General features: G+C 37.7%; 1 protein-coding gene across 7 annotated transcripts in view; it reads left to right on the top strand.

Moving 5' to 3' along the window:
- Nucleotides 1-26,371, top strand: part of ERC2 (ELKS/RAB6-interacting/CAST family member 2) — a 685,232-nt gene that overhangs the window by 91,448 nt on the left and 567,413 nt on the right. For all 7 annotated transcript variants that reach the window (XM_067544466.1, XM_067544470.1, XM_067544472.1 and 4 more), the window contains one exon: nucleotides 25,662-26,078. In XM_067544466.1, coding sequence (XP_067400567.1) covers nucleotides 25,662-26,078 — 417 coding nt within the window. The remainder of the gene's footprint in view (nucleotides 1-25,661; nucleotides 26,079-26,371) is intronic.

Below are 26,371 nucleotides of genomic sequence, written 5' to 3'. Positions count from 1 at the left end.
AAGTATAAATAAAGCTAGTTAATGTTTACAATTGTGGAGTATTCTTAATAAAACTATCTAAACAGAAACCTTAAGGTTAAAGCAATAAGAACTGAAAGGAGAAATTACCAGCTGGTGTCCCAGAGAGTATAACTAATGTTGCTTTTATAGATGTCATGAGGAAAAAGATAAGATTTCACAGAATATAATACTAAAGTAAAGTTCATTTGTAGGAAAAAATACGCATGTGCAAACCATGGCTATGATTGACACACCAGCAAAGAAAGAACAAAATTCATTAAATGTCTAATTTGTCTTCATTTTTTGAGATAGCTAACTAAATTTTCTCCTTTATTTCTCTCCAGCAATAGTTTAAAATAAATCAGCCAGCTGGCTGAAAACTTTTCACTTGGCAAGTAAGCCCTCAGTTTTATCCTCCAAGGAGGTCAGGGTATCTTGCATTTCTTCTTGGAATGAATTCTTTCGAGTATCTGCTTTATAGAGTCTCCTGCAATATTGGGAGAAAGAAGAGACAAAGGAATTTGGAAGCCAGAAAAATGGTATAGGCCAGTTAGAGAGAATAGGGGATTTAGATAAAATTTTAACTTTTTTCAGCCTCCTTCTTTCAGTAAAAATAGCACCGAGACCAACCACCACAATAGCTGCTTGGAAAGATAACACATTATCTAATGCTGCTGCATTTTCCCTGCATTATGAAAAGAGGAATACAAGGGTAACAAATGTCAGACACTGCTTTTAGAGAATATTACAGTAGAGGCTTGTTTGACACACCTTGTTACATGGGAGCTTTATTCTTTTAACAGTACCAAGTCTTTGAGTTGTGCACAAAGACCAAATAAATGGGCTTGGCAGAAGGATTATTTTCCTGCACTTCCAGGTCTGCAGTAACATCCGTAGCCCCTGTACTCTTCTTCTGTGAGTTTTGGGCAGTGAACTCATGTAGACCAATGTCGGGTTTCAATGCTGATAGCAGAGGATTATTGATGACAGAGGATGCCTGCACTTCCAGGTCTTTATTCCATTTTGCTCCAGCATAACATCTGATTGGCTATTATATGATTTCAGCCCCTGTAGCATCTTCTTCTGTGAGTTTTCTACTATCTAGTGGATGGCGGCCAAGTGAACCACCTTCAGCTCCCTGTCCTCACTTGACCCGGTGTCCAGCACCAGGCCTGCTGTAAGTGTCCACTTAGGTAGCCATCAGGTCAGGGTACAAATAATACACTCCCACAGACCAATTGACTGTTCTTTCTACTGCCCTGCCCCTGAAACGTCTTCCATCCTGCTGTAGAGAGATCTGCTGCAGAGCAGTGCTCCAAAACATGCAGTGCTGTACGGTCCCTCTGTGCTGTTAGCTCCCACTGAGAAACAACCATAGTGCTTTTGCTGCATTTAGGGCCCTTTGTGAGGGTTTTGCCCTTAAAAGGCATGTGGTTTGGAGTCACCTGCTGTTATCTCAAGTGTAGTTGGTTTCCTAAACAATAAAACAAACAAACCCAAAACAAAAATCATTTGTCGGATTTATTCTTTCATTGGGATAACTTTTTCTTTCCATATACTTGCAGATTCTTATAATAAAATATGTATTTCTATGAGGTGTTGTTCTAACAGGGCTGGGAGGGGTCCACTATTTTTGTTTTGGCATGGTGTGGGGAAATGTATGATTGTTAGCAATTAAGTTTGTTTATGTAAGCCATTGCATGTAGTAAAGTATTGCAAGATGCTTCAAACCAGACCACAATTTATAGGCTAAATTCCGGCAGATGTTGGACATCGTTTAGACTAAATTTTTTACACCAATCCTAATGGTATAAAACCTTGTCTGTAGGATCTTCATATGTAATTAGAGGAAAGGTCCAAGGACACATTGTGAATCTCCTTAGGCTTGTACTCACCTCTGTCCACTGTAGTTAGGTCCCTTTGTATTTCCCACATACATTATTTGTTTGTGTTCCTGGCAAGAATAATTTGGGAGGGGAGAAAGGGCTGTGCATGGAGCTGCTGCCAGCCAGAATATGAACACAGAACAACACTGCTTTTGCAAAAAATATATTTACCTGTTTGAGGGTGCCTTTGGCACTGGCTTTGGAAGGTTACCAGGTGGTCTGTTCCCAGGGATTCTCTGTTCCATTGGCTCTGGGAGGCCACAGGGGGATGGGGTCACTGAGCCAAAGTTTGGCTGCATACATACAAATGCAAGTAATCTATATACAGTACAATATACTAGTACAGATATTTATAAATGTCATATGGTGGGGTGAAGAGTATGATTAAAAAACCCACATGTCCAGGTTTTACTGGGACAATTCCTGCTTTTGATTTGGCATTCCGGTGTCCAAAGGACTTCTTTTGGAGTCTCTGAAATATCTGTTTTTATTTAATAGTCGAAACAGATTATTGCCATATTGAGAATTTGCTCTGTTCACTGGAATAAAGTGTTCAGTGTGATGAACAGTTCGGAGTGAAGGGGAAAGCTGAATGAATGTAGACTGTCATAGCTTTTCTTGTTCTTTGTCAGAATGCTGATGACATTTGTTTAGTGCTTTTTGATAAACTCTTTCATGCTGCAGCTTATTGAGGACATTTTAGGTACATTTATGTTAAACAAAATGTATATCCAATGCAGCCCACTGTATCTAAAATGTCCTCAATGAACTGCAATATGTCACTACTTAAAAGAATGCTACCAAGGATTTTCATGCAAGAAGACTTGTGGGGGTAGAATAGTTTCCATGAATATACAGTATGTGCGAATGTTTTATGTAGTTATGGAGGTTCCAGTTGCACCTGCATAGTTAAGACTTAGTTGAGTTTGGCACTTAAAGCAGAGATTCACCCTTTGTATTGTATAAAAACTACAGAACTTAGTCTCTGAATACAGAATTAGTTTTCTGAGAATTTATAAGTAAATCCACTAATCAGCAAAGTAGTTAATATTAAATTACAATGTATCCTTTAAAAAAATTATCATCTGGTGTCAAACCTTTATTTGCAATGACCTGGTGTCTGATTTGTTTTTTAGGCTCAGTTGTCATTCCCTTCCCACCCTCAATCATTCTTTATAACTGAAAGTTTCCCCTTCAGCAGGGCTGATGAATAATAGTTTAGTACAGAAAATTCCACAAAGAACTGCCTTCTTTCAAAATGGCGTTCATCTTCCATTGTTCTTAATGGGACTGAAACCACAACTGTCCTTAGTTAGGCAGCCCTTAGTGAAGTGGCACTTGGAGAACAATGCCTTTCTCTTCTTTCTTCTCAGAGGCTGTCTCCCCTACTTGACAGCACAGGGGGACCACTCTGTTGCCTGAAGGCACCTTGGTTTCACTCTTTGAAAACAGTGGGAGATCATGGCCATTTTGAAAGAGTAATTCTTTGAGTTTCTGTGAAGATTTTATGTACCAGTGGTTGTTAACACAGGGACTTTCAATTATGACTGCAAAAAAGACCACTAATTCTAAATATATATAATATTTTCAAAAGATACCAATTAACAAGAGGGAGAAGAAAACTGGGGTGTGTGTGTGCACATGCAGGGAAGTGTGAGGGTGTAGGAGAGAGGGAGAAACTGGGAGTGTCTGTTAGAGGAATGCAGGGGTATAATAGAGTGGGAATTTTGTAGTGTGTGTACAGGGAAATGTATGGATGTGCAAGAGTTGGAGAGAATTTGGTGGTTGCGGGGGGCGGTGGTGGTATGTGGCTGTTCACTCTGGCTATTTTGCACTGCTCAGGTAAAACAAAGCAGTGCTGAGAACCTAGTTCAACTTGTCAGTATGCTCTGGGCGCTTTGTGTTGCTCCAGAGTAAGAGAGAATGGCCAGAGTGTACAGATAATTTTAAACTTCCATAGACAGAATAATTTAACGTTGGTATGTTATATCTTAAAATCCTAGAATCATAGAAGATTTATGGTTGGAAGGGATCTCAGGAGGTCAGCTAGTCCAACCCCCTGCTCAAAGCAGGATCAACCCCAACTAAATCATCCCAGTCTGAGCTCTGTGAAGCTGGGCCTTAAAAACCTCTAAGGATGGAAATTCCATCACCTCCCTAGGTAACCCATTCCAGTGCTTCACCACCCTCCTAGTGAAAAAGTTATCCAATCTAGACCTCTCACCACTTCAACTTGAGACCATTGCTCCTTTTTCTGTCATCTGCCACCACTGAGAACAGCCTGGCTCCATCCTCTTTGGAACCCCCCTTCAGGTAGTTGAAGGCTGCTATCAAATCCCCCCCCTCACTCTTCTCTTCTGCAGACTAAATAAGGCCAGTTCCCTCACCCTCTCCTCATAAGTCCTGTGCTCCAGCCCCCTAATCATTTTTGTTGCCCTCTGTTCTACTCTCTCCAATTTGTCCACATCCTTTCTGTGGTCGGGGGCCCAAAACCGGACACACTACTCCAGATGTGGCCTCACCAGTGCCGAATAGAGGGAATAATCACTTCCCTCGATCTGCTGGCAGTGCTCCTACTAATGCAGACCAATATGCCATTAGCCTTCTTGGCAATAAGGACACACTGACTCATATCCAGCTTCTTGTCACTGTACTCCCAGGTCCTTTTATGCAGAACTGCTGCTTAGCCAGTTGGTGTTCAGTCTGTAGCTGTGCATGGGATTCTTCCATCTTAGGTGCAGGAGCCTGCACTTGTCCTTGTTGAACCTCATCAGATTTCTTTTGGCCCAATCCTCCAATTTGTTTAGGTCACTCTGTATCCTAGCCCTACCCTGCAGTGTATCTACCACTCCTCCCAGCTTGGTGTCATCCACGAGCTTGCTGAGAGTTCAATCCACGCTATCCTCCAGATCCTTAACAAAGATGTTAAACAAAACTGGACCCAGGTCTAACCTTTAAGGCACTCCGCTTGATATCAGCTGCCAACTAGACATCGAGCTATTGATCACTTAATAGTAAAATCCATATGTTGTTGAGATGAACTTCTTAGATAACTGAGCTGTATACAGCAAGAGGTTTGGATGGCAACACGAGTACCAAGAGCCATATGTTCCCTTCCACTTGCACAGTTTGGAGGGGTACAGAATGGGCTCTAATCACAAAGAGGAGAGTTGGGAGCGAGGGGAGGACGTGTATGGGAAAGGCAAGTATGCAGTATGTTTTCCGCCATTGCATAGGTTTATCTATGGCTATAATATATGGGAAAGAATTGAAGAGACACTAAATGTGGTTCTTTTTGGGTGGTGAAAGCAATATTGGACAAGGCACAAAATTGCTGCTGCCCAGAGCGGCGTTAAGTTCCCATATAGGGCTGTCACAAACTGAAGAGGAAGGTTTGCAGAGAAGCCAGTTACAGAATTGTGCTTGACTGCTTTTAATGAAAGTGGGGGTTGGTGGGATTTGAAGGCAGAGCAGGGATCACATCTATAGCTTGAGGTCTGTGAATATTCCTTATTTATTTCTGTGGATCACAGGATAAAATTCCTATTTAAGCAGTTCCATGAGTATGGTATGGCAGGCCAGCATCTCTCCTCAAGCTATATGAACTTTTGAGAGCAGAGCATTTGATGAAGCTGAAGTGGTTTATGAAACATTTATAGCTGGGAATGCCTACGTACCCTTAATCGCTAACTTTTTTCTATGTTGTGTCCAGTTAGTAAACCATTGCAAGGTTTTTAACAAGTAAAATATGTTTTATGAAAATTTCATAAGTAAAATGCCTGTGATGCACGTATACTGTTTCTCAGACAGATTCTTAAAACAGGGAAAACAGACAATACCTTAGACTGCATACTGACAGAAAAGGAGAGGTTACCAAGAGCTTTTAAAATTCCGCACTAGGGAGTGCAATCAATCAGAAAAAGGATCCTGTGCTGGGAGCAGCTGAACACCCTCAATATCCACTTACTTCATTGCACTTGGCACTCAGCACCTCCAGGAGGCACCTAGTACTTCATAATATGCATATGGACACACTAATATTTTGATGTTGTAATAGGACTATGTCGTGGATCTGATTAAAAATCCTCAAAAGCAGGAAAAATTCGTTGTTTAAAAAAATGAAACCTCTAGTGTGATAAAACACAACAATACAACATTCAGAACTCCCTGCCATGGTTTAATATTGCAGAGTTAGTCCTTAGTTGTGAATTTTATTGTTCTTGTGGGTTTTTCTCACATCTCTATTTTGGTATATTTTTGTTGGGGGGAAAAATACAGAACAGGTTTTACAGCCATGTTTAACACAATTTGTCAGTGCTTAAAATTCAAATTCCCAAGTACTTCTATAATTGAGATTTAATTAGACAGTTATTGTGCAGTACTGTATGCTGAACAGTGATTAGTGAAACATTTATGGTGATTTAACAGCCATGTGGTGGATATGAATGTATTAATTTGTTGTCAATCCTTATCAAAGATGTGTCAATCTGTATTAGAATGTGCATGAACAATACTATTAAATCTGACTGTTTTGAGTTAGAGACTGCAGGCTTTACTGTCTGCTCAACATCTTCTACTGATCCTCTAAAGAGTGGTGTTTAAAGCTTTGGAGGAGGTTATGCAGCCCTTGCAATGGAGGCAGCAGGCCCCCAGAGTCTATATCTCTAACTAGGTACTTATCTGGCCCTCATCACCATAGTGTCTGTGCACCTCATTTTAATTGATTTTGTTTTAACCACACACCTGTGAGGTAGAGAACGAATAATCCTAATTATTTTAGAGATGAAATTGTGACACAGGTTATATTTGCCAAAGTCATGCAGGAAGTCTACAAGTGAATTTGAAATGGAAGCCAGGTCTCCTGAGTCATAATCCAGTGTCCTGTGTAGTAGGACATCTTTCCTATCCGATGGGAAAGGTATCCCAGGCAACTCTGCATTACTTTTTCTGCCTAATCTCAGTGGGCCATGTGTGGGATGATGTTTCTTCACTCTGTTGAGCTGGGCAAGTCTTGTCCTATGGTCAAATGCAAAATGTCCACATTACTTAAAAAAAAAAAAAAAAAATCAGAAAAATATTTTATCATGATGCAGTTCGTCCTCAATAGCATTAAGAATTATCCAGGTACTTCCTATGGATGCTGTAAACATTCACTTGTACCTAAACCAATTATTTGGTGGATCTGAGAATTCATGTAGAAATATTGGCTGTTGTGTGTTGTAGATAGATGATGTGTGGTAAATGCCCTTCATCTTTGTGCCAGCTGCTTGCATTGGTCTAAAATATTTTTGTTCTGCCATTGCTGAAGCTGCTCTTGAAAATCATTGGATCCAATTGTAGAAATAGCTAAGGTGGAACATCTTGCAGTTCTCCCTGACTAGACCTGATTGACCGTAAAATGGCAGAGACTACCAATAGATTAATTGTTAAGGTAGTGGCACTCTACATTCTTTTTATTTTATTTCTCAGAGGTGAGTCTTTCTAATAAATGTCATAATGCATAACAATTTTTAATAACAAAATGTTTATCTGTATATAAAAACCAACTAACTGAAAATTAATCTGACAAGTATTTTCTGGAGTATCTGAAAGACTGACATACCAGTATATATAAAATATTAAAAGGGGAGAAAAAACTTACACCTTTTTTAAAGGAATTAGGAAGAAAGTCAGAAAAGCAAACAGTGACTTGTCGGCCTTTGTTGCACACATTTGCTAAACATTAGAGTGGCTCTGGGGATTGGTAGCAGAATAAAGCACCTATGGATTTGAACCAGTGACCTATACCAATGTGGTAATGACCTATGTTTGCTACCATCTGTTTGGTAATCTGTGTAAAATGACCTGCTGTCTTGATCCAATTCTTAATGGACAAATATCCACAGCACATAAAATATGACCACATTCAGCATTAACTGGCATGGATTAATGTGCCAATCTGAGCAAACTATCCTCAAACCCTTCAACATGGTACTTTCAGGTTATGGTTGGGACAGAGAAGACGTGATCCTGTTTAGCCGCTTCACTTCATTTGTGGATAAACTTTAGTCTGGGAGGGGAGGAGAAGAAACCCCAAAGCAGCTCACCATGATAGTGTTTAATTTCAGAATTGAGAACTATACAAAAATGAGGAAGTTAGTGATACAGAAATTAAAAGGTACTGTGCCAAAAGTGAAATCCTTGCAAGCTGCATGGCAACTTTTTAAAGACACCGTAATAAAGGATCAAAAAAGTGTCACCATAGCTAAACAACAGAGTAAAAGGAGCAATTAGATGCAAAAGGCATCCTTTAAAAAGTGGAAGGTATGTCCTATTGAGGAAAATAGAAAGGAGCATATAAACTGGCAAGTGAAATGTAAAAATATAATTAGAAAGGCGAAAAAAGAATTTGAAGAACGGCTAGCAGAAGACTCAAAAAGTAACAGCAAAAAATGTTTAAGTACATCAGAAGCAGGAGCAACCAGTTGGGCCACTGGACAATCGAGATGCTGAAGGAGCACTCAAGGAAGATAAGGCTATTGTGGAGAAACTAAAATAATTCTTTGCATCAGTCTTCCCAAACCTGAGCCATGTTTTTCGGTGACAAATCTGCGGAACTGTCCCAGACTGAGGTGTCATTAGAGGAGGTTTTAGAAAAAATTGATAAATTAAACAGTAATAAATCACCAGGACCAGATGCTATCCACCCAAGAGTTCTGAAGGAACTCAAATGTGAAATTGTAGAACTACTAACTGGTATGTAATCTATCATTTAAATCTGCTTCTATATCAGATGTCTGGAGGATAGCTAATGTGATGCCAATTTTTAAAAAAGGCTCCAGAGACGATCCTGGCAATTACAGGCCAGTAGGCCTAACTTCAGTACCGGGGAAATTGGTTGAACTATAGTAAAGAACAGAATATCAGACACATAGACGAATATGATTTATGCGGGAAGAGTCAACATGGTTTTTGTAAAGGGAAATCATGCCTCACCTATCTACTAGAATTCTTTGAGGAGGTCAACAAGCATGCGGACAATGGTGATCCAATGGATATAGTGTACTTAAATTTTCAGAAAGCCTTTGACAAGATCCCTCACCAACAGCTCTTTAGCAAAGTAAGCTGTCATGGGATTAGAGGGAAGGTCCTCTCCTGGATCAGTAACTGGTTAAAAGATAGTTTATTCCTACCCTTTGTTTCCTATCAGTTTTCAGAATGGAGAGAGGTAAATAGTGATGTCCCCTAGGGGTCTGCACTGGAACCAATACTGTTCAATATAATTCATAAACTATCTGGAAAAAAGGGGTAAACAATGATGTGGCAAAATTTGCAGATGATACAAAACTACTCAAGATAGTTAAGTCCAAAGCAGACTGCAAGGTGTTACAAAGGGATCTCACAAAACTGGGTGTCTGAATTTCATCTGCCATTTTGTTATCCAGTGTTGATAAAAGCAAAGTAATGCACGTTGAAAGACATAATCCCAACTATACATGTAAAATGATGGGGTCTAAATTAGCTGCTACCACTCAAGAAAGAGATCTTGTAGTCATTGTGGATAGTACTCTGAAAACATCCACTCAATGTGCAGCGACAGTTAAAAAAGCTAACAATGCTGGGACTCATTAGGAAAGAGATAGATAATAAGATAGAAAATATTGTATTGCCTCTTTATGGTACGCCCACATCTTGAATACTGTGTGCAGATCTGGTTGCCCCATCTCATAAAAGATATATTGGAATTGGAAAAGGTAACAGGAAAGGGCAACTAAAATGATTAGGAGTATGGAAAAGCTTCCATATGAGGAGATATTAATAAGACTGGGACTTTTCAGCTTGGAAAAGAGACGACAAAGGTGGGATATGATAGAGGTCTATAAAATCATGACATATGTGTAGAAAATAAATGTGTTATTTATTCCTTCTTATAATACATAAACTAGGGGTCACCAAATGAAATTAATAGGCAACAGGTTTAAAATGAACAAAAGGAAATATTTCTTCACACAACACAGTTAACCTGTGGAACTCCTTGCCAGAGTATGTTGTGAAGGCCAAGACTATAATGGAATTAAAAACAAAAAACAAAAAAACAACAACTAGATAAGTTCATGGAGGATAGGTCCATCAATGGCTATTAGCCAGGATAGGCAGAGGCTGTTTGCCTGAGGCTGGGAATGGCCGAGGGGGTGGATCACTTTATGATTACCTGTTATATTCATTCCCTCTGAAGCACCTGGCATTGGCCACTGTTAGAAGACAAGATACTGGGCTAGATGGACCATTGGTCTGACCCAGTATGGTTGTTCTTATGTAATGTTATCCATTCACATGAATTATGGCTCATATTTTTATCTGAATGCATTAAAAATAAGAGATGGTTCAGAGCCACAAGGTTCTACTTTGTATATGAACCATCTCAAAGTTTATGTACCCTCTGATATTGCTTCACTTTACTTTAAAGATAGGACCAGCTGTAAAACTTGGCTCCTCATCTGAAGTTTCCCAAGTCTTAAGGTATATTTTTCTTGTATTTTGGGCTTAGTCCCGTATCTTATTTTAACAAAACATAAAACTATGCAAGCCTATCTTGTCCTAATCTGGAAATATTATAGACTGGAGAATGAATAATTAGTGTTGCATTGCTTCTCTCAATAACTATATTACACTCATTTATGAAAAAATTGGGAGAATAAATGTTTATTTTAGAAACCGTTCATACTATTAAAATAATCATTTGAACAATGAGAAAAGTAGCCATTTTAGAAGGAAGGACCTGGCTTAGCCTATAACTTTTGGGTTTTACAATATTTAATACCTCAGTAATAAAAGAAAAGGTTTATTTTAGTAAACTTTTATATCAAACATTATCAAGCATTCAGTTGCTTAGGAATCGGACCATAATTTTTTCACTGCTTCTTTTGTTCCCGTTAATCCTTATTTGTAGGATATAAATTTGGTGCCATCTTGTGGGAAAGTTTCACAGTTGCAGCTTACTTATTTTGTTGTTCAGGGTACAGGAGCCTTTCAGGCCTCAAAGAAGTAGATACTGTAGGTGAATATGATGGAAAAAAATACAGGTTTAATTAAATGTATTATGTAATTTGAGAATTATGTTTTCTAAAAGTATGTTATTGTCTACTTTGTGGATTTGACAAGTCAGAGAGATGCTCTCTAATAATTTCTCTTTCCTGCTGATATACAGTGCTTTAACTCAGGATACAACATCTTCTGCAGAAGGTCATCCCAGGTTTTGATACATCACATTTTTCTCTGTTGGCTTTGACTGAAGGCTGTTGTGATTGGAACTGCTAAAATCACTGGGGTGTTTTTTGTTTTGTTTTGTTTTAAATTTCCCATCTCTAATAGAACACATAGTGATAGAACTCCCTTTCAAATGATTTGAATGGAAACTGATTATATATTATTTAGCTCTCACAATTGTTAGTTTGAGCTGAGAAGGATAAGAGTTGGAGCCTGGAGAATATTTTCCTTCATTTTGTCTGATAAAATACATCAGAGATGTGCTGGGATTGGAGCTTGGACCATTACTTGTTTTATTTCTGGATTGCCAGATCCTGTTTTTAAAAGTGCGATATTGTCTCCCTCAATAACATCAATTCATGTGCTGTCTAATAACCAATAACAGACAGATACAGGGGGAAGTTTTCAAAAGCGCAAAGGGGAGTTAGGTGTTCAACTTCATTAAAAGTCAATGTGAATTAGACACCTCACTGCCCTTGATGCCTTTTGAAAATTTCCCTCATAGTGGCTGGTTGGACACTTGTGTTTGTTATTTAGAGAGCCTTGGGGTTAGCAGTGTAGTGTTGAGGTTTTATACCTGGTCTTAAAGTCCTTCATAGGTGTCACTCTGTCCTTCTAGTCTCTTTTTTCAATGTAGTAGAGTAATCATCAGAATCTTGCTTCTCAAGATTGAGCTGATATGTCTCATGTTTATACTTTTCAGGGCATTTCCCACATCCCAGTATGAAAACCTTACATTAGTGCATTAACTTACTGTGTACAATACACTGAGGTGAACTGAGGGTGTGTCTTCACAGCACAATTAACCTGAATTGTAACTCAAGTATTTATTACCCCTAACTTAACTCCTGTATCCTCCCCACACTCACCTCTAAATTGACTTAAGTGGTACTTTAAGCCTGAGCTAGGTGGCCCCTCAGAGTATGTCTATGCTGCAGCTGAGTGGTGTGATTCCCAGCATGGGTAGATAGATTTGTGCTAGCTCCCTCGAGCTAGAGTGATTAAAAGTAGCAGTGCGGACTTTGTGGCACTGGCACTGCTCAGGCTAGCCACCTGAGTTTGGACTCAATGGGTTGGATGGCCTTGGACTTAGGTGGCTAGCCCCAGCCTGTTGCCAGTGCCACAATATCCATGCTATTTTTAGCGCTCTAACTCAAGTTAATCTGGTGCGAGTCTATTTATTGTGCTGGAAATCACATCCGGCAATGGCAGTGTAGACGTAGCCCGGGACGTGTGGAGGGTGAGGGCTGAAGTTCGAATGATGCTGCTGCTTGAGCTAGCACCGCCGTAGGGATGCAACAGCAACTCCGCAGCTAATTCAATCACTTGTGCTGCTAATCAAATCCCACAACTCCAGTGGTGGTTGGAAATATGGCTGCTGTCACTCAGATGAGGCTAGCTTGAGTTCAGTAACCGGAGTCTATTAAATTGAGCTAACTGTTGCAATGAAGACAAGCTCTGAGAGAGCAACAAACCCTTCTCATTAGGTCTATAAAAGCTCTCTTGTTACGTTTAGATTGTGAATGGTACCGAGGCACCAAAACGATGTAATTTAATGGTATTTAGTGCCTTGATGCCCTTACAAGAAGACCTCAGTGATTGAGCAAGCGTCTTGAATTGTAAAAGTCACTTAGGCTTATTTCCTCTATTTTGCCATTTTAGTCTATACAGACTCAATTAACCTTCCTTATGCTTGAGGAAATGTATGCATATTTCTCTTGGCTGAGGACCTAGCTACTGTTGTCCATGGTCTTGCCATCTCCTGTTTAGACTATTTCAACTCTGTCTACTGAGTGTGAAGTTGAAGGCTACATAGAAATTCCAACTTGCACAGTAAGCAGTAGCCAGCCTTTTTATACAAGAAAAGCTGCCAAAAACACATCAGATCAGTACTCTGCTGATTTCTTAAGTGACTGTGGCTACACTTCAAGGCCTTTGGCTTAATCTTCATGATTCTGAATGGTCTATTGAGTAAGTGGAATACTGAGGCTGATCCAGTGCAGAATGAAAACCTCAGGAGCCACAGGCACAACCGTTCCCTGTTCAGGCCCCTTTACTGTGGAGCGCCTTAAAGCAAAGATGTCAGAATGACTCCAAAGCAAAATACAAACCTCCTATTTCCGCAAAGCTATGCTGGGATAATGAAGGCCAAGAACAGACCATCACCATTTCTTAGGGACACATAATGATGGAATAAAATAAAAAGGAAAAAAGTCTGAGTAAAAGCAACAGAATCGTAGAGTAGGGTAAAGTAGAGTCCTTTGTGAACAAATGTAATATGACTCTTGTTTTCTATTTGGTGCCTAGATGCTAGTGATAGTCAGTGATTTCGGTTTTATTGAAATGTGTTGTACAGTTTTTCAAATCTACCTCCTTTTCTTCCAAGAATTTATCCAATCAACTCTACAATACCTTTATTATAATATGATTTACTAATTTTTTCACTCAATGTATTTGGACAATGACAATAATTTGTATTTTGTTTGAACCTATATTCAGATAATTATTCCTCTTTGAAACTTTCTTCTTCTTTTAGCAGTATGAATAAAAAGGCAAAGTACAGAACTCTGTTTACTATTGGCTTCAGTTTTTATGGGCTCCCCTATACAGGTCCCCACTCCCCCATCCCTCTCACCACCACCCCCTTGGTAGGGCAATAATCTCTGTTTGTTTTGACTTTGGAGTTTCTGCTCATTGTTCTGTCTGGGGTGGAAGAAACTAAATATCTTTCTCCTTGGAGTTTATAAGGCAGCGGAATGAAGCCCAGTTCATAGGATGATGTTGTTCAAGAAAAAGTTTCTGCTTTTAATTTTTTTCAAGGATCTTAACAAACATCCTATGAGAGAGTCCCCAAATCTTCTTGAGGAAGAAAACCAGGTCACATAAAAGAGACGATTGAAAATTATGTCTCCACAGGTTCTTTAGTGTTTGAAATCTGACCTTGATTGCTCTCATTAATATCTTTTAGTAAGTGGTTTGCTGACTCAGTGACTGAAAAAGAATCCCTTCTCACATGCGTAATCTTCAATTTTATGAGAAATAGAATAGAAGCAGACTTCTCAAGCATCCTGAATCTTGTGCACATTCCCATTTAGAGTGAATCAGTCTCACTGTCTGCAGCCACTACCAAACTGGATGATATTTCAAGTGCAGGGGAGGGGTAGAGACTTGCAAAATACCCTTTGGCTTAGAGGAGGTTGCATTAGGCTGATAGCCAGGAGCCCAGGACTTCTAAAACTATCCTCTTCCACTAACTTGTATTTGTACTTCTCTTCATTTATTATTGAGCATGACCTCATATACCTTACCGTAGGAGGAAGGCAAGTATAATTCCTTCGATTTTTACAAATAGGTTAACTGAAAAATTGCACATGGTTACTTCTAACAGAGCTTGGAGTAGAACTCTGGTCTCTAATATGACAGACATGGGTATTATTAATGCATCACACTAGTTTTTGGTTTTGGCTGTCCCTTCTATAACCACTGCTCTGACCAATAGACAATACTACCCTCCCCCCCCAATATCCAAGGATAGAATTTAGGAATTTTGTTCCCCAGCATTTTTCAGCTGTCTAGCAAATGGTTGTACAAAGTGTGCCACTTCCCTTCTAATGCCTGGTCACATGCAGAATAATACTCCCTTAGCTCAATGAGCAGCAATCTGTGCTGGAGATCTGATAGTCCTGGGTCTATCCTGTTGCTGGCCTGTGGAAGGGGTCTTTATGGTTGCACATTATACATTTTCTCATTTTCCCTGTTTTCTTTTCAAACAGCTGGCTTAATTAATTCCCATAGAGAAAAGGTATATTTACAAGTGGATTTTATAGTTATGGTGAAAAATAGAACAAAAAAAAAATTCCACATTTTGGAAATTTGTCACATTTCAGTTGCCACATACTGGCAGTTTTGAAGGCTGCGAAGAATGGTTAGGAACGTGTCTTGTCTTATTGAAAGTATTTTTAATTTCCGCCAGTTCTACCTGGCATGTTTGGCAGGAATAACATCAGGGAAGAAAAAGATCATACATTATACCCTTCATATATGATCATTTGTGCTGCCTAGTGGATTCTGTCTGTTCATTGCTAATTGTTTTTGAGGAGTAAGTACAATACAATTATCATTGTATAGCATTTTCCAGCAGTTACCAATGCAGTACTTAGAAAAGGAGATAAAAACAGTAACTGCGATAAGGCTTAGAAAACGTTGACTTTAGTGGCTTTTATTGTCTATTAATAAAGGTACAGTGGATGCTATCAAAAAGAAAACACTGCACTGCTGAAAGAGTAAATAACATATCATGGTATACATTCTAATTATAGCAAATATTGTACAAAAATATGTACTGGGCTACAATATTTGTTCTGCTTTTAATGGTGCCCACTGTAATTAAGACCATGGAATAGATTAGTTTAAAGAATGTGATTTCTTTCCCTCATGTTATAAGACTTCACTGAAGTTGACTGAAAACTTTCGGGCTATTGAAGTCATTGGGAATCTCAGTAATGATTGCAATGGGAATTAGATCAGACACCCTTGCAAAATTCATTTTGAGGAGAATAAGGATCATATGATACCATCTGCTGTAGTTGTAAGTTCCTGTGAAAGTTACACCACATTGATTTCTACATGTGAAGTCATATTTTTTCCTCCAGGCTGGATAATGGCTTTAGCCAGTTTGTTGTTGCCACTTTTCAAAAAACCCTTTGAAAATTTCAGCTCACTTTATAAGAAATTTTAATGTTTTGTTCAAAAGAGTTGTCAGAAATATTTGAATTATAATCAGTCCTTGAAAATCCTGTGAACATTGCTTACAGAGTACCAGTATTTACCTCCTCCCATTTGAGATTTCTGAGATGCTAATTCCACCACTGAGTTTAATCTGCCCTTTCCCATTAGGACTTCTAATGTATGATCTTAATGCAGTAGCATGCTGGATTGTTGTTAGTTGTAAATCTGTTTTACATCATGTTTTCTTGAAGCAATAGCAATGCCGTAAGCAATTTTTCTGTCTATTTGCAGCTTGATGGAGTCAGCCTATATATTCTAGCAAAAAATTATTCTGAGACTTGCATCATGTCTGTCAAGTGATTTGTAGAAGATGCTGAACATTTGATTTCAGAGGATGGTTTAATGGAAGGAGTTGTAATTGTTGCACTCCAGAGTATTACATGTCCATGGTTTGAAAACTCTCAAGTGATTGACTTAAAACAAACTTGCCTTGGCCTATTGCTTAAATACAAGAGGATGCTTTTTTGAGAATGATTGCATGTCCTCAGGCTTGTTCTAAGGCATGAAGATGAAACCTGATTAACAGCTAATACTAGAAAAGAGCAACAAAGAAAAAAAAAAAAAAAAGAAAAAGGAAAAAAAAGCCAGAAATATACTGCCTATTTTGTTAGTTGGAAATGTTAGAATGGAAACATTAGAACAGAACCTACTTACAGAAAATGATAATGGAAATAATTTTGAATAGTGACTTTGATTAATGTGAGACGAAGTAGACCATATTCAATTAAAAATATTAGACAACATTTTTTTTATCTTGCAGGTAGAAAAAACTGATCAATTTGTCTTTCAGATGAGGCAGAAAGTAGAGGTGCTGATCACTTACAATCATTGCACCCATATGCACTTTTCACAATAATAATAATAATGATGTCCTAGCCAAATTCCAATGTAACTAAAATTACATTGAATAAGGCATCTTTCCTGTCCTAACCCATTATATAATGTGCACTGTTCAGCAGTTGTCATGTTTCAACCCATATAGATGGCTGTACAGTGGCAGCCTGAAGTGGTCCCTATATATAGTTTTCAGAACATTTGGGAAACCTTCAGGAAGTATGATGCAGTGTAAAAGAAAGTAGTTATTATTGGTTTTATTAATTAATATTTATTAAACAGTAGCCAAGCATATTATAGTGGCTGTTGGAAATTTCAAAAACCTGACCCTGCTATATACATTGAAAAGGATTACTCAGTTTTTTTCTTTTTTTAAATGCTAAAGATGTTGTATTTCCATTTTGTGGTCTTGATCCTAAAAGGGGATTGCTTCTGTGAATCCTTGTCCGTTCGGAGTCCCATTGAAATCAACAGAACTCTGAACAGGCAGATTTCTGTCTGTTAGGCCTGTATTTTTCCATGATGTTCCACTGTTTGAAACAAACTTTCAGTTGCAGGCCCCTGTTACTCTTCTCACACAAATTTCTCCTAATGGTCCAATTTCTTCCATGTGGCCCACAACCATAAAAAGAACATTGAGATTTTAAAAAATGACATAGTTGACTCATTCATCTGCACCTCCCATGGTGTCCTGTCTGTCTTTCTGTGTGCATTTTCTAGACTTTAAGCTTTCAGAACAAAAACCATTTTAAGCTCTCAAAACAAAAACCCATTTTAAAATCTTTTATATACAGGGTCAACATAATGTTGATTGACAAATATAAAATAACAGATTTGTATTAAGATATATCAGAATATATATTAAAGTTAAAATGAATTCTTATAATAGATTAACAAATAGCAGAAAAATTTAAATTCAGTCTTTTAATGACTGTCCACATTTTAAAAAGTAAGTATGTACTTTTGAAAGATTTAATTGATATATAAATGCCGTTTTACCACATTTCCAGCAAAGTGCTTCAGCAAGTTTTGAAGTACATGAAAGATTAAGATGGTCCCCCTGCTCTGAATAATAATTTTCTTGTTTTCCCTATTATTCGTTTTAATTGATAGCACAGATGTTTGCACAGGCCATGTAATGGAGCTGATCAATAGCAATTTCTTTGTTCAGGAGATGGTTTTCTATTAAAACCTTATTTTAGCGTATCCTCTCAGTTTAACAGAAAAGCTCCATTTGTCTTGAACTACTTCAGGCCATAGAAGAAAATTTTTGAGAGGTTTGAAGGGGATTGGACAAAACAGTATAAAAGTAAAAATAAAGGTTTTTGTTGTTGGAATGGGACTTATTTTGGTTCACTAAGGTCAAAAACTGAAGGAGTAACTCCAATTAAGTCAATAGGGGTAGGACTACTTCAAACTGACAAGTAACAACTGGAAATCAGGAAATTCACTGTTAGAGTGTCCAAAGCACCCTTGAGTCTGCTCCTTGTGTCATGCTTTCTTCCACATATGGGGTACGTAGGGATGTTGTGAACAGTCCAGCAAGAGATCCCATAAAATTTTTCCTATTTAGCTTGTGATAAGCTCCAGAGCTGGAATGAGAGGTGGTGAAATCTAAACAAAAATGCTTTATATAATCCATCCTAATCCATCTATCAACCAATCACTGTGGTATCCAGGCATGAAAGAAACCATATCCAGGGTATGAATCATAACTATAACTAAGGAGGGAGTCTGTACTATTTGACAAATTAAACTTAAACTAAGTTGCATATCACTGGAAGTGTTTGCACTTTGTTAATAAAAACTCGTGCTGGCTGGAATTAGGAAAATAGAAACCTGAAAGTTTTTGAGTATTCCTTTTGAAAAGTGTATCTTCTGAAGATATAATATTGAAAATACTTGGCACATTCTGGAAGCAAAAATCTTTCTTTTTTATTTAAGAAGTATATTTACAATGTCCAGGTTTCAGTAATCTTTCGCAGGATTGCTTTAGCAGGACCCAAATAGGGAGATAAACCCCATTACAAGTAAGGGCAGACTTCTAGCAAGGGATTTGCAGGAGTCTCCTCCAGCACCTCAGTGGAATCACAGATTGATTCTCGCCCTTAGACATAGAGTTGGGGAACAGAGTGGAAAGAAGGCAAGGAAGGAATGAGAAGGGTTTGATTTTAATTTTCATCGTCAACTGTTCATTAACAATGCTCTTTGTTATAGGAATTTTTCTTGTTCTTTGAAGAAGCTTGAGTGTTGAAAATGTCCTTAATATTCTGGTCAAACGTTGACTGCTATGATGAAATAACTCCTGTGGATTCTGCTCTCTGATTTCAGAAGGTTGCCAGGAGTAACTGCAAGATTCAAATTCTGAGCATCTTTTGTAGACAACAGGCATCTGGAGTCTAAAATCAAATAGGATTGGTTATGTTGACTTTTAGGTCGTGAGAAATCATGTCAGGATTAAGATTTAGGACCCAAATATCCTAGAAATCTTCCCTAAAGGAGTGCTAAGTACTTCTGTTCGAAGGAGAACAGATTAAGGCTAAGCATGGCAAAGAAATAAAATGAGAGAGATTTTTGTAGATAGAAATAAGGGTAATTTTATTTTTTGCTAGTCTGCCTTCCCTGTGCCCTCTGTATAGATATGTGGGTGGTGACATCATTATTTACTTGTATTAGTGCTGTGCCTAGAGGCCCTAGTAGACCAGGACCCAACTTGCTAGGCACTGTATAAACACAATAAAAATACGGTCCCTGCCCTGTAAGCTGTTACTTGAATTGCAGAAGGAAAAAATTTCAGACATGGGTGCCTAATGTTAGACTGCATGTTTCCAGCACCTCTAAATGCAAGCTGCTTTTAATTAGATACTCAGTGTTAGACACCAAAGTTTGAAAATTTTAAGTTACTGTTCCTATATTAATCTAATCCTGACTCTTTGACTCTATGTATTTTTTGTTTCTTCCTAGCTATATATAGTTTACCAACTTTAGTCATTTAGAGCCAGATTTTCCCATTCTTACTCTTCTGTGGAAAGGAGGATATTTCAGGGGAATATTTCAGACTTGTATCAATGGATTTTATATCCAAAAATGCTCCAAATTGACTAATGTTCTCCCGTGATTTAGGGATGGACTACCATACATTATATATGTATTACAAAGAAATATAGTGTATGGCAAGATACTAAAAACAATCTGACAGCAGGAGATTGTAGTAAAGTTTTGGAAAAGGAACTAACACTTCTCTAGACAGTGTATAGTGAGACTGGGTTCAGTGCATTAGGAAGTGATCTAGTTTAACTGTGGCTGGATTTCTAAAAGGACTGTATAATTTTCTGAATAATAAGATTTGCTGTTATGTCCCCTAAAATAAGAGAAACAAAATCCCATGCTTCATGGTGCAAGCTGGTCACCTAAGGGATCAGAAGATAATGTTTACACTATGTGCATCATTGTGCAATTGGTCAGCTGTGTAATAAGATTTTTTTCACCTTCTTCTGAAGTATCACTGCTGGAGGCAGGATATTGAACTTGATGGACTAATGGTACAAACTGGCAAATTCTGTGCCTGAAAACACAGGGCATTGTATATAGGGCAACTTTATTCCATTTCCTTTCACACTGCGAAGAGATAATATGATCACACAAGGTTGCCTTTGAGGTGTCCCACAACATCGAAGTGTTAGCTGCAGATGGCGCTTTTAGAGAGTGTGTGTGTGTGTGTGTGTCTCAGAGAGAGAGTTGAATGTGGAAACACACACACATCCGATATTTTAGATCAGACATTTTCAGAGTTGGGGGGCTTGATAGGCTGCGCCAGTGGGATCAAAACAAAGAAAACCCCTGTCACTTTTATGTACAATAAGAAAATTCAAATAGTTGTATTAGATTTCACAAATCAGGGTCCAGCTACTGCTAAAGCCTTTCTCGTGCATCCATCAGTGCTGCAGGGACAAAGCAGGGTTTCATCTAGTGAGACCATAGTGGTGTAGTGCTAGTATTGAGGGCAGAGAGACTGCCCTCATGCTATAGCTCTGTGTTCCATAACTGGTGCCAAGCCAGACAGGAGCTGCTGAGATGTCAGGGACTTGCTGTCAGAAGGTGATGGAGACAGAATGGAGGAACAGGTCATGGTGACTTCTTTGAGGATGGGTCATAGTTGTCTGACACCCTGTCATCACCCTGTACTCAGTGAGGACCCCATCCTAAAAGAAATCCTTCCTGAACTCCCACTTCTGGCCTTCAAAAAAACAAACCCCAACCTCTCCAAGCTCCTGATCAGAAGCAAGCCCCTCACAGACCAAGATACACCAACTCAAAGTGGCACCAGACCCTGCCAGAACGACAGATGCAAAATCTGCAGATATATCTCCACTACTACAATGATCAACACTATCCACAACACACCTTTCAAGGCTACTCCTTGTTTCTACCACAAAATGAAGGAAGTTTCCCACTTCTTCATGTCATGCATCAGAGCTGGTACCATAATGGTATGCATGTGCTTAAACCTGGATTAATTGTTCTTAACATTACATGGTTTGAACTCCACTGTATGCTATTTTATATAAGGGAAGAGGTAAGTGGAAGGACAGTTCTTGTTTGGTTATCTTTTTTCCGTGTTGTAGATAAGGAGTTATGCCATACACTATATGGCGATTAAAAAAAGTAGTATCTCAGATCATGGACCCAATCTTGCTCCCATTCAAGACCATAAGAGTTTTGTAACTAACTTGGTTGGAGGTAGAATGAGACCCTATATTTAAAATTCCTGGGGTTTTTTACCTCTAACAAAATTTCTGCATGTGGTAATCATTTTATAAATATCAAAGTGCAAAATATTGGAGTGTGTGTGTGTATAATATACACCCATCCATAGGATAGTGAAGAAGCTGGATCAGTACCTAGGGGGGAAAAAGCTATAATAGGAATTGATATGTTAAAAATCCAGCTGTGGAGTGAACAAAATGTTGTATGTAAAAGAAGATAAGAGTTTTAAAGCTTGAAATCTATTACATGTATCCGCAACTTGAAATAACTCTAAAATATTTAGTGTCAAAGCAAGCCTCCTCTTCCAAAACCTAGTCACTATTCACCACTACAATGTTAGAGACTTAAAGAGAGATTCTTCTGGCTTTCCGGACACTGAAATAGAATAAATAGTAAGATCATGATTTTTTTTTTCAAGCCTGCAAGCAAGTAATATCCTATATGGTGATGGCAAGGACTGGATGTGTTAAACATCTGATTATTGATTATTTGAAACAATTGCATGTGTCTGTGTGGTTAGAAGATATTACTGCAGCTATTACCCTCCCCACCTTTTGGTTTTAAAATATCTAAGTCTGTACTGGGGTGGAGGGGAGTCCAATCTCTGTTGAACGAAGACAGGAATACATGTTTGGGAGAAGATGTCCTTTATAGGCTTGCTTCATAATATTGGGAGTTGCTCATAGGTCAGTGATGAGATTCATAGAAGTACTGTGCATGGATGGATAGATGGATTCTATGTATGACGTGTTTTGGAAGCATTTGTTCCAAACATAGAGTCTGAGCCAGGGAATTTATTATTTTCTTTTTTTTATATACTAATTTAAGTGCTCTCATACTTAAATCTTTTCTTAAATTTTATTTTAAGAAAGGGGCTCAATTAACTACACTGGGAAGTGAAATAATTTTTGTCCAGTGAACAGGGTATCAGCAATGCACCTTTCCCCACACTGCACTACTAATATGCCCAGTCCTGAGGGTAACTTCATCTCTTTATCCTTCCAGTGTTTTGTCTAGTTGCCAACAAAGGTGCTAATTGTGATGATTTTTTTTTGTGACATGGAAAACTGTCTCTTAGAAATTGGACTGAGGTCACTTTTCATTTTTTATAAACTGCAAATGGCACCTTAATAGAGAACCTAGTTTAAAATATTCCTACAGGGGTTCAGCTAATTTTAATCATTACCTTTCAAGCATCTGGGATAGCTACCCTTCTGATAGTGATTTAGAGACAGATATTCAAAGGTATTTAGGCACCTAAAGATGCAGACACAAATTTAATGGGAGTTTCAAAAGTGCCTAAGCAAGTTAGGTGCTTAACTCTCATTGTTTTCATGAAATATTTTTGAAAATCTGGCCATTAGTATAATTGGGTCTAGAAGAGAGATTAAAAATAGCCCAGTGAAATAGCTGCACAAAAGCTGAGGGACTGTCCCATCAACAAAAAAGTAATGATCTTTATAAAATCTTTGGATTCAGAGAGTTTGTCAAGCCTTCCCCTGTGTTTTACTGATCCTATCTAGATGATTGATATTTTAGACCTCCTTTTGTGCCAATCCTTCTTAATCACCTGAACATTGAGGCATTAATAGGAAACATATGGCCTTCGGTCTCCAAAAGTGGGCACAATGACAGCCACACATGGTTCAACAAATTCTTATTGCTCCTAAAAATTAATTGTACTTCCAAAAGTTCACAAAATGAAGAAAAGCTGCTGTGCTCACAGTCTACAAATAACATGCTGGCCATTTATAGTGAAATGTGCACACTGTGCCATGAGAGTTCTGTTAGAATATGTAGGAATAGTTTGGGAGAATATTCTGTTGTCAAGTAGGTCTAGGCAGAGGGTCTAAGCCCTGTACTCTGTAAAGCAGGATGCCATTCAGTTTACTACTGTAGAATAGCGGGTGTGTTGACCAGCTAATGCCATCCAGAAAAACTCTGAAACCTGGTAGAATGTGGAGATTCATTTTTAAAAGAGAGAATAATAAATAAAAGTGTTGCTGTGGCCAGCCAGTAATGTTAACTAAATTTACAATTTATCGTTGGAGTCTGTTTTAATTTGAAGCCTTTGTCTTCCTATGTTTTCTTCATTTATGAATTCATTCATTATATTCATTCATCATCAGATATTATCTTCTTTAAGACTCAATTTCTATGAGTTCTTCTTGTACATCATCTCCTTAACCATTCTATAATATTTTTGAGGCCGTAAGTACACTCTTTACAAGTTTAACTGAAGTAGATGACATGCTCTATGCTCTGTGGCCACGTAGTTAAATCTCTCTATCTACTTCTATAATTTAAATTGAAAATATGCCTTCAGAAATGTATTTATTTTTAAAATACAGTTAAATGCAAATTAGGGGGTGTGTGGTGGTGGTGGGGGGGTGTGGAATAAAAAAAAAAATCCTGGGAAGATGGAATCTTTTCTTCCCTTAGAGCATTTGTTTAAAACACTCTTACCTTTGATGGGGATTAACCCGTGGATATTGACAAAAATGTTTGTCCGAACAGATTCTAGTAATCTAAGATATACAACCAATATTCTTTCCTATTAATAATTTGTTCCGGTAACTGATAGAAGACGTGATTTCAAAAGCATTAAATCCTAAATACAAAATGCATTTTTACATTATTCAATTTAAATTCAGTTGACTGTTACAAAATTATATATCATCATTGTGCTAAATTTGAACCGGGTAGAGTCAACTAACAGTGAAGAACCAATAGACAGTTCTTATATCTAACTGCATGTAAATTAACTAAATTATGCCTTATCAGTGATTTCATGAGAAAAGTTGAGGAGCTTCAGAAAGTGCATTAGGATTAAAAAGTATCATGCTATGTATCCAAATTGTAAGAATCTCACTGATATACTTGTTGAGATTGAACAGTTCTGTTTTGGACCATGACTATCTAGAAGTTTATAATATTACAAATGTTAGTACATTATTTAGACCATTTCATGAACATAGGGCGCAAGTAGTACTGCTGTGAAATCTGCAAATAACAATATAATCTGAAGTCATATCATAAACTAATAATTTGGCACAATTACGTGTGGCCAAATCTAGTCTTCATTTAGGCAGATCTCCTACTGACTGTCTTCAGTAAGGACTGCAAGATTTAGCTATCAGTGGATAGAAATCCACTTTATACAGGCAGAATATAGTAGGTACAGAATACTTAGACAATCTGTGGTGTGTAGAAATATATTGTAATCTAGGAGAAAACAGTCAAGTTAATAGAAATCTTCTTTATTCAGTGATGGAATTACAACTTTTGAACACTGTAATATATCCATTTGTAATATAGCCATTGAGTATAGTACGTCTTAGCTTTAGAGTGATGTGTTTAAATGCTTATAAAGTTGGTGCTATACTATATGACACAGTAAAATGGATTTTTTAAAAGTACTTTATGTTTAATTCAGTTATTTCTGTCGAATATTCTTTGCTTGCTTTTGACCTTTCTTTATGTTGATTTTGCTTCATTTTTTCATTCACCATGCTGTTCAGTTTTTGGATGCCAGGAGAACAAAGGTTTGTCCACTATTTGCAGTTAATTTGTTTTGCAAAATTCCGTATTGCTTAGTGTTCTATTTTTGTTTATTTGAATTGCAGAAATCCTGTTTAATGACTTTTTTTGTAAATAAAGCAATGAAGAACTTTAGTGATTTACCTTTATTTATTGTGACGGCTATGATTTGCATTATAGCATGAACAGTACCATTGAAAAAAATGGAAGGCAGAATTACTTCTAGTTTATGAAACACTTAGAAAACAAAGAATACTGAGTCTTCAGTCTTTATAAGCACAAAATGTACTAGCGGCTGTGTCACTTTGAGATTTTTGCAACAGTTCCCTTTCTCTTCACTGCTAATTTTATTAAGTATTTTACCTGTAACTGATGCTATATTTTGTGTTTGCATTCATGTTTTATATTTTTCCAGTAGCACCTGAAAACCTTCATTACAAGTATTTTTGTCAAAGATGCATTTGACATTTTATAAGACCACTTGGTAGAAGTTCATCAGTGATTCTATTAGCTTTGTACCGTTACCTATCAACAGCTTACTTAATAGAAGAAAAACTACATTTAGATTCTTCATTGACCTTATTTTTTTTTGTATTATAGCATTTGCAACTGACAATCCAGGCACTTCAAGATGAGCTTCGAACTCAGAGAGACCTTAATCATCTTCTTCAACAAGAAAGCGGAAACAGAGGTTCTGAGCATTTTACTATTGAGCTTACAGAGGAGAATTTTCGAAGACTTCAGGCAGAACATGATAGACAGGCTAAAGAACTCTTTCTCTTGAGAAAAACTCTAGAAGAAATGGAGTTGAGAATTGAAACACAAAAGCAGACACTAAATGCCAGAGATGAATCAATAAAAAAGCTTCTAGAAATGTTGCAAAGTAAAGGTTTGCCATCCAAAGGAATGGAAGATGACCATGAAAGAGCTCGAAGGATGGCTGAGGCTGAATCTCAGGTTAATCATTTAGAAGTGATTTTAGACCAGAAGGAGAAGGAAAACATACATCTGAGAGAGGTAAGAAAAGCACCTTGATCGTAAATCTTTTCAGATAAAAGGACACTGGCAAAGACATTTGTCCTAATTTTGAAAATTTATTTTATACTATTTTGAAACTGGAATCTATTTTCTTTTTGACTTTTCTTAAATTAAAAAAGGACATTGAAACATTTTAATTTCAAATTCTTCCAATCCACAAACACATAAACATAAAGAATGACATACTCTGGAAACAAGTATAAGAAAAGAAATTAGGTTACATTTTGGGTTTTCCCGCATTGAGTGTGTCCCTTTAACCATCAAGTTACATT

The sequence above is a fragment of the Emydura macquarii genome, unplaced genomic scaffold (assembly GCF_026122565.2).
Source record: "Emydura macquarii macquarii isolate MOO-44397 ecotype Brisbane River unplaced genomic scaffold, CSIRO-AGI_Emac_v2 contig_968, whole genome shotgun sequence".
NCBI classification, from domain to species: Eukaryota; Metazoa; Chordata; order Testudines; family Chelidae; genus Emydura; species Emydura macquarii.
This window is presented reverse-complemented; position numbering and strand designations above follow the sequence as displayed.